Source organism: Larimichthys crocea, chromosome XII, assembly GCF_000972845.2.
Source record: "Larimichthys crocea isolate SSNF chromosome XII, L_crocea_2.0, whole genome shotgun sequence".
Taxonomy (NCBI): Eukaryota; Metazoa; Chordata; class Actinopteri; family Sciaenidae; genus Larimichthys; species Larimichthys crocea.
This window is the reverse complement of record NC_040022.1, coordinates 17,088,767-17,104,319: the sequence shown is the minus strand read 5'-3', so window position 1 is coordinate 17,104,319 and position 15,553 is coordinate 17,088,767. Positions and strand designations below refer to the sequence as shown.

At 40.3% G+C, this 15,553-nt stretch overlaps 2 protein-coding genes across 2 annotated transcripts; one reads left to right on the top strand and one right to left on the bottom strand.

Annotated features, from left to right (window-relative positions):
• Nucleotides 1-322: 322 nt before the first annotated feature.
• Nucleotides 323-5,100, top strand: LOC104920980 (ras-related protein Rab-11B). The gene is made up of 5 exons (XM_010733394.3): nucleotides 323-555; nucleotides 2,748-2,943; nucleotides 3,550-3,743; nucleotides 4,058-4,138; nucleotides 4,387-5,100. Exons 1-5 carry the CDS (start codon nucleotides 516-518, stop codon nucleotides 4,530-4,532), a joined length of 657 nt encoding a protein of 218 aa, XP_010731696.3. The 5' UTR covers nucleotides 323-515; the 3' UTR covers nucleotides 4,533-5,100.
• Nucleotides 5,101-6,364: 1,264 nt separating this feature from the next.
• On the bottom strand, nucleotides 6,365-11,263 carry LOC104920981 (E3 ubiquitin-protein ligase MARCH2). The gene is made up of 5 exons (XM_010733395.3): nucleotides 10,915-11,263; nucleotides 9,593-9,894; nucleotides 9,285-9,480; nucleotides 8,473-8,682; nucleotides 6,365-7,778 (listed from the first exon to the last, which is right to left on the bottom strand). The coding sequence occupies exons 2-5, from the start codon at nucleotides 9,778-9,780 to the stop codon at nucleotides 7,623-7,625; spliced, it is 750 nt and encodes a 249-aa protein (XP_010731697.1). The 5' UTR covers nucleotides 9,781-9,894; nucleotides 10,915-11,263; the 3' UTR covers nucleotides 6,365-7,622.
• Between the last annotated feature and the right edge of the window lie 4,290 nt (nucleotides 11,264-15,553).

Genomic DNA, 15,553 nt, shown 5'->3' with positions numbered 1-15,553 from the left:
CAAGCTACATACACAGGCATACATATTTGTTTTTATTTGTTTCATCTTCAGTTGAAATGCAACTTGATTTAGATTTTTACTATAATTTCTTTCCTTACTTTTTTTGTTGTGTATTAAAACTGCGTGTTATTTACCTCTCAAATGTGGTTTCTTAAATCAATTCAGAGTAGGTAAAAACTGCACGTAACAAATTAAAATTGTGAACATCCTTTGTGGCCTGACCTTGTTATTCTTTTCATTCAGAATGAATGTATGTCTGTAAACAGTCTATCTGCTGGCATGCCAGTAAAGAGCGCCCCCGTGAGGAAGGTATTTGAGGTGCAGGGACTCCTCCCCTCCCTCTGCAGAGTTGGGAGCTCTCTCCTTCTGCGGCCAGCTCGCCTTGACAGCCAAAACTGGCGCAGAGTCTCCAGCACAAACCTTTCCCATATTTTTCTGGCATATAACGACAATTCATACCCATACTTTTCACACACCCTCTTCCGGAGACAAGCGTTGGAGCGGCCTCGTCTAGAATGGGGAACCGAGACGATGAATACGATTTCTTGTTCAAAGGTAAAAAAAAAAAAAAAAAAAAAAAAAAAAAAGATGACTGCATTCCCCCCTTCTTTTCCACAGGCTCTCACCGACGAAGCTAAGCTTTATAAATGCTTATAAATCTCATATCGTGTTGTCATGTTGGCTGATTATATATCTGCATTTTCTCAGAGCTCATGTATTTTTCTCAGAAACTGCCCGGATGATGATCGGTTGCTGTTATTTCAACATAATGCTGTCATTGTAACACTACAACGCCTGCAGCCTTATTTATAGGTATAGGATGCAACACCCTATCCGTGCTCAGCCTATTGTATTAAACTTTCATCAACTCATAGAGAGCTGGTGGTCTTTTCTCGGAGCACTTTTTTTGTTTTCATTTATTGAATGGCATTTGATTGTTTTCTTACTCATTCCACCTCATGAAATTGATTTAAGGCCTTATTAGCCTCTATTGATCAATAAGCTTCATGCAGATGATTGTTACTCATCCAGCTCTCACTGAAAATGCTCATAACTTTATATGTATTGGTGTTATTATTTTGATAATCAATAGGTCTGATCACTTTGATGCAGACAGATTGAAGCAGCACCAGACTCAGGTCCATGTTTATCTTCAGAGCTCAGTTGGATCCAGAATGCCTCCCTTTGATCGTGCTATCAGCTCCTGTGGCACATTAACATCCTGGGCCTGTATAAGCCAAAGGGCCATTTAGCTGTAACAAAGTATCCTCTGTGGGATGAATAGGGCATCTGCCGGAGGCGAGGGCTCTCTCTCCCTCTCCTCCCTCCCTCTCTGTCTATGTCTCTCTTCCCGAGCCATCGTCTGTGTACCCGGCCGAAACAGGAAGGGCAAGGCGGCCTGAAACTGTCGATTCAGGTTTTGATGAAGCCCTGTTATCAGCTTCCTGCAGCCAGGGCCAGCAAGATGTCGACAGGGACAAAGTTCGGCTCTATTTCCTTTTGTCGAAGGGAGAGAAAACAAAAGGGCTCCACCTCTGCTGCTGCTGCTGCTGCTGCTGCTGCAGCTGTGAACAGCAAGCCACCTCCAGCCCCTGGTCCTGATACCAGATCAGCCCCCGGTCCATGAGCCTAATCAATCTCCTCACTCTGCTGTCTCATTTAATACAACTGAAAACAATACAGTGCAAGGGAAGGGCTGTTAATAATCAATCCATGTGGTTTGATTTGTGCTGTGGATGCAGAGCTGCTACTCCACTGTGACTTTGTAGTGAACTTGTGCTTGTAGATGTTTTGTAGTTCTTGCAGTTCTTGGCTTTTGAATCTGAAAGAAAGATTTTAATGAGAGTTGGTAAATAAATGTCAAGCCTTCCTACCCGTTCTTTTATCACCACCATCAGGGTCTTTTAGTCGGGCTAAACTCTTGATTTGAAGTTGCAGCGTGAAAAGCAAAGCCCTTCATTTATTCAGCTGAGCATATTCTGCTCTTCCCTTGTTACTCCATTATTTAGATACCTTTTTTTGTGCTTCTGCCATCACCAACTCAATCACCTCCCTCTTTATTTAGTGGATAATCCTTCAGACTTTAATTCTTGTTTGGGTTATTTGATGGGAGGATGATGGCATTAATTCAATAACCGCACCTCTTCATGGTCTTAGGTGGTTGGTTACTAATGGACACGTGTTGTTTTTAGCTGGTTACCCTCTTTCTTTATGTGAGTGGTTCTCTACACACTCAACACAAGGCTGGATATACCAGACAACTAAAAGAATGTTTTTTAATTTGATTTTTTTTTTTACGAGTGAGGAAAGATACAGACATACAGATTGTTCAATACAAAACACATGAATTATCATATTTTGGTGCTGAGAAACTGTTTGAAATAGGTCAGAAATTTTCCAAAATTATTCTTTTTGCTAAGTTTAAAGCTGTAATGAATTTAAAAGGCAGATTCTCAGGCACTAATGGGTTGTAACACAAAGATTACGTATTGACTTAAGCCTTGTGTTTTGTACTTTTCTGCACTCATACTTTACAGTAGAAATGTGTGTTTTTCATATCCCATAAATCACAAAACACAAAGCCCCTGGGCTCTGTTAAAGTTTTCAGGTACTGTTTTATGCAATATCAACATTTCTGGGCTCTATTAATATATGTAGCCTTTCCCCTACCTCGCCCATCACACACTGAGTATACAATCTCTTGTCTCATCTTTTCCTTCCATCCCTCCCTCTCTTATCCTCCACAGTTGTGTTAATTGGGGACTCGGGCGTGGGGAAGAGCAATCTGCTCTCTCGATTCACGCGGAATGAGTTCAACCTAGAGAGTAAGAGCACCATCGGGGTGGAGTTCGCCACACGCAGCATTCAGGTGGACGGCAAGACGATAAAGGCTCAGATCTGGGACACAGCAGGACAGGAGCGCTACAGAGCCATCACCTCGGCGTGAGTCCACTTCTGTGCAGTGCAGATAGTCCTACCTGTCATCTGAAACCCCTCAGAGTGGGGAAATACTTCAGTTCCAATTGACACTTTATCCTCAAGATAAGATCACTTCAAATGAGGAAGATCTTTAGATATGTTCCACAACATTAAGTTAGAGAGGTAGTTGGCACTTTTGATCAATGATAAGCATACATACTGCTCAGAAACACTTGAGCGAGTGAGGCGAGTTAGACGCAGAACACCAGGCAGCCCTCTCAGTGCCTGAGATACTTAAGTGCATCTGTTAAATGTCAAACAAGTTCAGTGTAAATGTAAAATCAGAGTGTCTGCAAGTTTTAGAAAGCACACATCAGAACTTTATATCTCACAGAGAGGTAGATTTAAGAAAAATACAAAATAAAATCTCATAACAGCTGGTATATTTGCTGAATGAGACACTGGGAATCTGATTGTAACACGTTAACATGACATCCAACAATATTTAGTACAGTAGGACAGGCTGCATATTGTACTAACTCCTGTATATTCTGGATTAGTTCAGTGTACATGCAACATATTACGCCTTTCACACCCTCACGCTTCCTGTCATCTTTGTTCCTGTTACAGATACTACAGAGGAGCGGTGGGGGCGCTTTTAGTGTATGACATAGCCAAACACTTGACCTATGAGAATGTGGAGCGCTGGCTGAAAGAGCTGAGGGACCATGCCGACAACAACATCGTCATCATGCTGGTTGGCAACAAGAGCGACCTGCGCCACCTCAGGGCCGTGCCCACAGACGAGGCCCGGGCCTTCGCAGGTACTGGAACTTACAAAAAGACATAGGAAAAAGGCAAAACATTATAGCAAGAGGAGGGATTTTATAGATTTTTCTTACATTTATAGATTTCACATTTGTTTATTGTGTGTGTAGTTTTTAAAGATATTTGATATTTGTTACAGTACTGCTTCAGTACGTGATCATAGAAACTATAACTAGACCCGTTTTTCTGAAGGTGGTACAAAACAATACGTAATTCTCTTACTCTCCTCTTATTATACTGTATATTCACCTTTGTCACTGGGTGTTATTATAAATATTAAACTTGTATGTTTTCTTTCTGTACTCCTCAGAGAAGAACAATCTGTCATTCATAGAAACTTCAGCCTTGGACTCAACAAACGTTGAAGAAGCCTTCAAGAATATCCTTACAGGTATGCTTGTGAACAAACGTGTGTTCAGGTGCTAAACCTCGATGTGACATAAGAACTGAGAGCATAATCATACTGGCTACTGATATTAACAGAGAGAATTTATTTGCAACTGCAAGATATTTGTTATCTCTGGCAACTGAATTGAACTGTACTTGTGTAACTTCCTCTTACAGTGGAATGTTCTGCTTTATTTGTCAAGTATCAAAAAACAACAAAATAACTTATTTCGTCTTTTTAAAAAAAAACAGAAATCTACCGCATCGTCTCGCAGAAACAGATTGCTGAGCGGTCTGCCCATGACGAGTCCCCAGGAAACAACGTGGTGGACATCAGCGTGCCACCCACCACAGACGGCCAGAGGGGGAGCAAACTGCAGTGCTGTCAGAACCTGTAACCTAAGGCAACCGTCCCTCCTCACCTGGGTTGATTATTAATTGAAATCCACATAGCTGGTGTGCTTCCATCTGCCTGGGGTGCAATATTGTCTGCACTTTTTTAGATTGGTGGGGTCAGTTCCGTTATGCCATAAACGATCAATCTCAGAAAAGAGGTGTTTGACTTGATTTCAAATTCTAATCTGACCCAGGTACAATCTGCTACATCCCAGTGCAAAAACAGGACTGATGGTACTGCTTAAGTAGCTACCACAGTTATCCATGATAGTGTAAGTGAATAGCTTTGCCTGAGACCTTAAAAGCCTTGATATCTCCCTGGTAAACAGTTATTGCCACATGTTGGAGGCCTGGGCTTTGAATCCTGCTTGTTTCAGTTGTACCAGCAGTCCTGTTTTTGGGCTTTTCCTCTTCCTCATTCAGTCCTCATCTCAAAAGTGGTTGTGACGCTGCTGATGCTTATTTCATTTTGTGTAAAATATATTCTTTTTTTTTGTTTGTTTTGATTTTGATAGCTTGTCTGCTCACATACATTATATTAATGCCATGAAATTAAATTTTACAATATTATGTTGTGCTGTGTCCTCGTGGTCTTTTTGCACATACACAAAATGACATACTGCAACTGCACAGTGACCTTATCCATGGATCACCTTGTAACGCACGTATGTGTTCTAGATACCAGTTACATTATTAGATTGTGGTACTCTAGTGTCGTTTCAGGTCAAGGTGGAGCTAGTTTTTATCTACTTTATACACAAATAATCTTATCTTTTTAGGTCCAGTCGTTCCCAACCGAGGCCTCCAAAGGCTCACAAGATAACTTGCAAGGAGCTGTCAGTAGTGATTCAGCTGTTACCCAATTTCACTATTGACCATGGTTTAAAATGTCAATTTTTAAAGGGTCAGCTACACTATTGTTTCTGTTACGTACAAATCAATTAGGAGTGAGCAACTTAAACTAATGGCAACAAAGCTGGAAAAGGAGCATTGTACCATTTATAAATGTAACACTCACCATGTAATCGGCTCAAGGGCACAACACCTGCATTAGAGATGTTTTCGTGTCCTTTCATTTTTACTAAAACTGCAAAAACAAACAAAAATGCTCATGTGTAGTGTTAAAATGAAATAAATGAATACATTATGAAGGTGAAATGGAGAACCTGGAATTTTTACTCAAACTGCTGTATAATAATACCATTAAAATGTAGACTTGTTGCATCATTAGCTGTGAGGTGATTACAGGGGCCATGAAAAAAAGAAAACTTGCTACACATTGTATTCACATTTGTATTCCTTTTTTGGGGGGTATTGAACAGAATCTTTACTTTTTTGTGAACTATCTTTAGGTCTCAAATAAACTAATAAAACTTTATATGATCAGAGAAATTTAAAGGGGAAACTTTTTCTTTGGTGGAGCTGGTGCAATTCCTATTAAATGTCCCCAAAAACACACACTGCTTTTTTTGTAGTGCATCATGAGCCAAAACAGAATGGGAACCAGGAATGTATTGTAATTTATAAACATGTATGTTTTCATGTATAATCTTAATCTGAAAATAAGTAGTAGATGAATATTTCCGTTTTAAAGTACCCGAAACTGTACTTAAATAGAACACTTGAGTAAATGTCATATTCATATTATAATAATTATCACTGCGACTACACTAGAAATAATGAATGTTACAGGCATAACTGACACAACAAAATGATAAAATCTCAGGGCGTGACCTCCACAGTGACTGATCATTATATATTATTTCCCAAGACCACATGAAGATCATTAGGAGCTGAAACACCTAAAACCAGCTGACGAGTCACATTCCACATCCACAGTCCAGGAGTCCCTCATGTTTTATTGCACAATAACCCAACTTTCAGGGAATGCAGCAGGAAGACTACAATAACACAAAATACTTTGTTTAGCATATGCTGCATACATTGATTGACATCTCAGAACACATTTTCTCTTTTGCACCTTTACCGAGTACCAGCCTGCCCTGGTACATCTGTTTTTATATCGGACAAAAGTGTGTAATCTCACTATTCAGAACACTGGTATCTCTTCTATTTAAAATTGCATCTCTTGTGATGTAGGGCACAACTACTTGGTCATTGCTAGGCAGCTCAATTAATGAATGGTGCATTTACAAGTGGAACAAGGTTGTTTGCTAATGCACTTTTATGACAATAGTAGAGACGTCATCCAATTAGAATGTAAACACTTTTCCACACCTTCAATACTATTTCCTTGTAGATTACATAATAACAGTACCTGCACTGCACGTTTAACGGCTGCAGGTGGCGTTATCCCATACACTACTGTCTTCACTGACCCCGTGACAAGTGTGATAAATATGTGATGCCTGTTGTCTAAACAGGAGAAGGATTTGATTTTCACTGTTCAGTCAGCAATGATAAAGCTTTACCAGGAAACTTTAAAAGGGTTCAGATTATAGAGAAGTATGAAGTTTGCTCGTCAAGAATGAATATTCACAGATAGACTTCGTCAATCATGGTTTTAGATTATTATCCTCTGCCGGGCTACTGGTGGCCCGTTGTTCAAAAACAGCTAAATACATTGTGAAGGGGGCATGGGGGGAATTATAGGTAGTGAATATGTTTCATATTATACTGTAGTAGCATGCTGAATCAGTTATATCCTGCTACATTAGCTTGTGTCTTAGTATTTCATAAGTTTGTGTCACAGACATACAGTTGGGCTGGTTAGTCCATTGTCCATGTGTTCATGTAGTTCACATCCCAGCACTGGCTGTCCAGTGACAACTCTGTGTTTCAACATCAACAATGACTCCGGAATGAGTTCTTTCCAAAACCACTTTTTGTGGTTCGGCCAATACCGTAGTAGTTTACATCAAGTGCTTCAATAAGAGAGAAAAAAAAGAAAACAAACAAACAAAAAAAAAAAAACAGAAGGAGAAAGTAGCTCTCTCCTCTCAGAATGGTCCATATGAAGTGCAAAGGTTCATTAATATGATTAATTTTGTTGTTTTTTTTGTTGTTTTTTTTTTAAAGAGAGTGCTTCAGTGGGCGTCGTTTTAAATATTCCTCTCGGCACCACTCTGCACTCATACGATGGTCTCATCAGTCATTTTCTTGGTCGACTTGGTCGGCACAGAACGCTGGGTGGTGTGTGCCCCTTTCATGTCGGGCATGAGCAGGCGCACTTTCTGATTGGTCCTCCTCCACTCCGAGTACAACTGACAGTGATACCGAAATGACACCTGAGATAGGTGGGAGGGAGAGGTGGGGGTAAAGACAGGAGGTGACAACGGAGAAAAAAAAAAAAAGAGACATCAATACAACTGACAGCAAGATATTTGAGACAGAGTAGTACGGATACAAGAGGAGGAACAAAATGCTGACTGAACGGCTGCGCGACAGGCGTTCATGAGCTAATCTTTCACAATTTCACATTTTTAATGATTCTGTTGAAGATTAAGAGATTAGCTTCCCGAAAAAGGTTTCAGATTCACAATACATCCTATTTTTGAAAAATATGATCCGGTTAAGCAGCTAATTCTTACTTAAAAGTAAAAGCCATCTTATTCTCAATGAGCTGTGCATGTATGTATATGCATAATCCGTCTGGCCAACAATGAAAAAAAAATGAGTGCTCTGTGCCAGAGATTATCAAATTCCACATGCCCTCACGTCTCTCTACCATCTGACTTTGTTCAAGTGCAACTCAAGGTCATACTGGAGCCAGAAAACAGTGACACTTTTTATGATAATCAAAAGCAGAACATGAATCTGTGGGTTTGTTTCTTTCTATTGTTTCTGTGCCAGTTCACGACTGTTTTCCAAATCTATGTGGGACTTTAAGAAGAACTTGTGGGTGTAAAGAAAAACCTTCACTCAGTGCCAGCACCTTAACAGAAGTACATAAAACATATTTTTCAGTAACGCAAGACTTACCAGTGTCCAGAGGATGTAGATGGTGAAGAGGGCGATGGTGAGGGCGATGAGGCCGACAGCCTCGAGTCTGCTCTTCAGCTGCAGGTGGTCCTGGGCTCCCCTCAGACACAGCCAGCCAGAGATAGCTGCCAGGGGCGTGATGAGAAGGAAGCAGGCCATGTCGCATAACAGCGTGCGCTTCTCACTGCGAGGGCCCGGGTCCTTCAACCACTGAGCAAGAGTGAAATGGGGTTGACTGATTACATAAATCATATGAGGTGGTACATAATGTTATAGCTGACTGTGCCACATTACGCTTACATACAATACTTTCCTGCTACTAATCACAGCACTATGTCACTTTGCTTAGGACATTAGTACAACACTACTTAACTCTATGTGTACCACTACTGCCTGTTATACAGCATTTTGTTTCCAATTGCTCTTATATTGCTTCCATTTTATACACATTTTATTATTTATTGTATCTCAGTTTCTCTATTTATCTGTTCTTATTTTGTCACCCAGATTCCCTCTCTGGGCGTCAATAGAGGATTATTTTATTACAAAAAAAGAACAAAAGAATTAAAAAGGTGCGACTTTCCTGCAGAACTAATATGAATGCATTGACGCTATTGAAAACTAATCTTCTGACCACAAAGCTCTGATTACAAAGTTAAGCAAACATCTCAGTAAGTGAAAATCATCTCATATTGTGAAGCTACTACCTGTCACACTGAATAAAAAAGTCTCCTCTGCTCATTTCCACCTCTATTTGTAAAAAAACAAATAAACCAATTAAAAAGGATTTATCCTTGCAAAAGTTCTCTAACCTGTGTGAGTGGCTGTGGTCGTCGCTCAATAGTGAATTCTGTGTGACAGAGCTCACAGTAGCTGGTGTTAGAGGAGGACAGCCACTTCTCCAAGCAGCTCTTGTGCACTTTACCCAGCGTACCAGTGCAGTCACACGGTGAGAGCAGCGTCTCCCCTCCAGCTCCCTCATGACAAATCCGACACATGCCCACATCACTGTGGAGCCAAGTGGAGAAGACAACAATGAACGATGATGATGATGATTAACCAAAGAACAGTAATTACAGTGTGTTCATTAGGGCCCCATGTGAGTTCCTCCCTCTCTTACCTCTGCAAGCTCACCGCTTTGACAACGGTGGAGAGTGGGCGGCCATCTTTAGCCGTAACCTTGGCAATGTACTGGGCCTGCGCGGTAGAATCAGACTCCTCCGAATCCTTGTTGGATGCATCAGATTCGGCATTCCCGGAGTAATCACAAAGCGAGCCGGGTAGGTGGCAGCACCCTGACGAGGACATGGCTCAGCAGAGGGTGACAGTGACTAAGATGTTGGTGGAGGCGACTTCAGAAGAAGGTCTGATCCAAAACCTGATGTCCTACACCTCTCCTCTGGCCACCCACGGAGCAAATGCCTGGAGGATTAGGAACAGGAGACAAGCTATGAGTGACAACTCAAGTACAAAATTAAGTTATTATTACAAGCTTCTCATGAAATTCTTTACAGGTTTCCCCCGATGCCATGTTGATAGAAAAGAAAGCAACATTGTAAGCAAGTGAAGAGTTTAAAAAAAGTCTCAAAAAGGGATGAGATTGCACAAAAAAAAAATGACACCCTCAAGAAATGTTGTGAAATTAAGTTATGCTTGAGCAACACAGAAAAATTGCAAAATCAAGATGTCACATCTTGATAAAAAATGCCAAATATATCCCGCTGCAGAGAAATGTGTAAAAACTCAGACTTTTAAACTTAGAGCGCCAATAAAAAAAAACATGTTTTAAGTCCTTTACTTAATATAGTCATAGTATAATAAATACCTTTAAGCAAATCAGGGTGATGTGGCTTCAAGAGACTGTGTTGGCGAGCAAATACAGAATGCATAGCATCAGTGTGCAGAGGAAAAACACGGTTTTAAGTTGAGATTTTAAAAAGGTAAGAGGCACAAGCTGTGCACCTCTACCAGCCCCTGCACACTGTGACTGTCACCTATGCTCTCTTGACAACTTCCCTGAAGAAAAAGCATCATAATAACACACATGTATGGAAACATATCCATGCATTAAACGAGCGATAGAGCGAAAAAAATAAATAAACTAGTGTCATTACGATTTAACGCATGTTTTTACATCAGCTAACACTGTTATTATAATCACACTACACGCCGAATAACACCTCGACTGTCAGCCTGTAAATCTACACCGAGGATTAGCAGTTAAAATGTCACTGCTCGTGTTCCCCCGTTGTGTAGACACATGATTGATAGTGTCGTTAATGTACAGCCGCCAACAACAAAAGACAAAACGCATCTCAGCACAAGAAAGCCATGTGAAGTAGTTTGAACGTCTGCCAACCAACGAGCCGATATGAGATGTTAGCGTGTAACAAAGCTCCGAAACGAGGTGGAAAAACAGACGTAAGAGCCAAATTTACTCACCCGACGGCGGCCTCCCGTTCCTCGCTCGGCCTTGGCCTTGGCCCTGCGTTAGCCACACACAGGCTAGCCGAGCTAACTGGACAGCCCCAGCTACAAACTATGACATTGACATCTAACAAAAAAGCTGCTGATATGGAGGGATACCGAAGACGAACACATGCGCTGCATCCTCTCCATGGCGTGTAGTAAATCGCCCCCCCTCGGGCGGTGGTTTTAGTTTGGTGGGGAGAGACGGCTGCTCCTGCCAGGATTACCAGACACGGCTAGCGTGGCTAACGGGCTAGCAACGGGCAAGCCTACCTCAGCATCCCTCAGCTGTGCGCTGGTCATGTGACACGGTGCTGCCTTCAGAGTCATTAGCGATGTGGTAATAACGGATACTTTACACATACTTCAGTCATCTAAGTGGGAAACATGACTAGTACGCTTATCAGAAACGACTGGTGCATTTCTATTTATAACGCTGCTGTTAAGGCCGTCGGTAAATATGAAAGTCCAGTGAAAACCAAAGATGAAAGTAACGAATGAAACCGCTTAGTTTGTCCAATTATTTAATCCAAGCATCTAACTCAAGAGTATAGAGTGACCTCAAACAGAGCAGACCAGCTGTTATTTGTTTATTTTTATTCACCCGTAGCATTTTGGTGTCTATAATCAGACACACACACAAAAACATCTGACCGTCAGTACAGCCGTTTACGAGGACGCTGAATGCAACGCGAGGTACAAACAATACCAACAAAACGTGTTATCGTGTCTGTTTGGGGGGAACGGCGGCTCAAATGTTTCTCTCTTGTTTTTCCTGTCAGTATGGTGTTGATTTCAGCAAGGACACAGAGACGAACCATTATCCTGCATCGAGGATACATCTGTAGCCTAGTAAGTTATATCAAAATAAAACCGCTAAGTGGCAGCATTTAGTCAACCCTCAATGTGTCGCAGAGAAGGGACAGATGATCCACAGGTGAGGGTCAAGGACCCTTAGGGTGCTAAGTCTGCTATTGATTACACTCACTGTCATTAATTACTGTAACTAGACATTAGTACAATTCTTAAACGATATCAGTGATGGAAACTATGCTCCTGGACCTACAGTTTGGAGGTACTTGTACTGCACTAGAGTGTTTCCATGTTATCCTGTATGTGCTTTTTACTTACGCACCACCACATTTCAGATGGAACTGTTGTACCCTTGAAATTAAAATGTTGAAAACCTTTTATTGAGCATATTAAATATGATGCATTCCTGTACAATAAATTACATCACTCAATAGTAGCCTATATCAAATCTGTATAATTACCTCATTTGATTACATTAAAATGCTGCTTACATGTTAATATATTAATGATGATAATCCAATGATATCATATATAATATAGCACAGGCCATTTCCCTGCATAATTACTACTTTAACTTTTGATACTGTAAGTACATTTTGTTGAGAATACTTTAATTTAGGGACATTTTTGAAATTGTTATAACACAGTTTATTTATTTATTTGGTATTGCAATATTGCTGCTTTTAGTTTTGAAGTTGATCTGAATACATCAATCTAACAACTGGGTTACATGTGTGACTACTTGCCTGGCTGGCATTTATTTATAGAGGTACAAGCAACAAATGAATATAAAGGTCACAGATTCAAAAATAAAAGAACTGCTTCTCACTGACTTGCTGAGATAGTTGAAGTTTGTTGAGTTTCTGAAACACAGTGATGAGCCAGGCCAATAACCTTTTTAACATTTCTCTTTTTAGCATCAACCCCCCCAAAAGCAAACAGATCCAGCACTATTTCGGTCAGCCCATTCTCACTCTTTTGTTCTGCCACTTTGGTAAGTATTTTGTCACTAGATAAACAATTTTTTTTATAATTTAATTTAATTTAATTCTGCATTATGCAGAAATATTTGACACCATGTTACTTTTCAGACTTTTCAAATGTACCCTCTTGTTGATTCCAAATTTTCCCTCAGTGTGACCCCAAATAGTGACTTCCACATGTAATTTTTAACCATTAGTTAAACAATATCTATTTTTGACATATTGGCCTTTACCCAATCCCCCTGCCTCTTCTCTTTCATTCCCTTTGAACCCAAACACTGATAAAGAAGAGGTCCACTCGTAGTGAGTGTGATCTGAGAACATTACTGTGCATAGGAAATCATCGGGATCATCACACACACACACACACACACACACACACACACACACACACACACACACACACTCAGAGCGTGTTTCTCATTATCCCACTATTCTATTTGGGCAAAGTCCAACAGAAATCACGAGACACGACCTGTCTGCATGTGTGGGATGTCATGAGACATGCATTTGTGGACTTTAACACTGATAGACACACATGTGCATGCAATTACACATCACACATTTCGGATGTTTGAGCAGCAGTTCACCACCATTTGAAAATATAGGAATATTTCACATAATAAAGAATTTCTGAAATGTGTATTTGTGTGTCGATTTACTATATTCATAATCACTTTCTGCTATTATTAAGGAATTTTTGTGGCTGGTGGATAAGGTTTGAAATTGTTGAATGGTTGTTGAATGACAGAGAAGTGATTCAACAAGTTGCGACAATGTTATAAAAATCTAAAAATAGTAATAGTAGTTATCAAATTTAAATTAGTGTTGCATTTAAATTAGATGCATAGGTCTTAAGTGGAAATTTTGAACTGGGCTTTGTGAAGAATTTGATTAGCACACACATACACACAATAGCAACAGTAGTAAAGTACCAGTGAAAAGTTGGGACACACCTTCTCATTTAATGTTTTTTATTATGTTACTTTATACATTGTATACAGGGCCAGCCGCTGGCATAAGCAGACTATGTGGTTGCTTAGGGCCACAACTACTGGGATGTGGTTTGTCAAATTTAGTGAGAATACGTCTGACAAGCATCTCTACTTCCCCTCTGGCATAATGAGTTCTCAATGAAAATGAATCATGAATGTAGCCTGATTGTTCCTCAAAGCTTAAATCTAAGTGTATGTGACATATCTAAAGCCAAATAAAAAGGGAAACCTCAAAGCCCCTTCCTCAACATTATGTATGTATGCAAATCATCATGGTTAATCTTTTCAATTGGCAGTAAACATGTCAGAAGATTAGGTGCTTGTCTAGTCTTTTAATAAGTTAGTCAAGTTTAATAATAGCTAGTTTCTTTGTTTTCTGGACAAAATTATCCTCTGTGGTCTTTGAACAGTTTGTTTGTGTTTTCTCCACCATTTACTTTTTACATTATGGTTCTGTTTGTAGCTACTTGCCAACCCTCAAATACAGCAAGAGATCTGATGTTGAATGATTTGTCCATCTCTTCTGTCTGCGTGTGTTCATTCAGTTATGGTGTGTGCGATTTGTTGACCGCACTAGGAGCTTTTTGGGGCCACAAACGAAATATTGCTTAGGGCCACTAAATGCCTTGAGCGGGCCCTGATTGTATATTAACACTGAAAACATTAAAACTATACAATGACACATATGATCAGTTGCATTGTTCAGAGGTAGTGTTGGAATATACTAAATAGTCCCATTCAACCATTTTAGCAATCCAAGTTATGGCAAGAACCGCTCAACTAAGTAAAGAGAAACAATAGTCCATCATTACTTTACAACATAAAAAGGTCAGAACTTTGAACGTGTCTTCAAATGCAGAAAAAACATCAAACACTTTGATCAAAGTTTCAGGAAATGAAGACCAAGAGTTACCTCTGCTGCAGAGCCAGTCCAACAAATTAACGGCCCCTCAGAATTGAGCCCACATCAGTGCTTCACTGTTCAGAAGAGACTGTGTGAATCAGGCCTTTGTGGTCGAACTGTTGTAAGAAACCACAACTTAGGGGAAACAAAGAAGAAGAGAACTGCATGGGCCAAGAAACACAAGCGATGGACATTAGACCAGTGGTCTGATGAGAATTTGAGACTTTTTGGTTTCTACCACTATGTCTTTGTGTGATGCACAGGTGGTGAACAGATTATGTCTGCATTTGTGGTTCCCATCATGAAGCATGGAAAAGGATATTCAAAATTTATCAGCCACCAGTGTGGCTATCATAACATTCTGCTGCAATGTGCCATCTCTTCTGGTTTGTGCTTAGTGGGACCATCATTTATTTTTTAACAGGAAAACTCACCTGTAATCTATGTAAGGGCTATTTGACCACTAAGGAGAGTGATGGAGCGCTGCATCAGATTACTTGGCCTCTACAGTCACCCAACCTAAACCCAATTGAGATGGTTTGGACTGCGCCTAAAGTTCTCAGCATACTGTACATCCTTCAAGACTGCTGGAGATGCAGACAGATGGACATAGACAGACAGACAGACAGACAGACAGACAGCAAAACTTATTCACAGCGTTTGGCTTTCAATAACCGTATAATTCGGGTGCTGCTGTTCCATCTCGTGATCCTTTAAACTGTCATCAGGAGTACTCATGAGCAGCAGTGAAAGGTAATAATTCAGTTTCTCTCATTTTCTGATGTCCTCTTGTCCTTGTGAGAAGGACACTGACCTGACCGTGCTGCCTTTCTCACACACATCTATATTCAAAGCCCAAATGTCCACTGTGGTGACCTTTATAACCCTTTGGTTACTTAATGTCATTGAGTATGAGA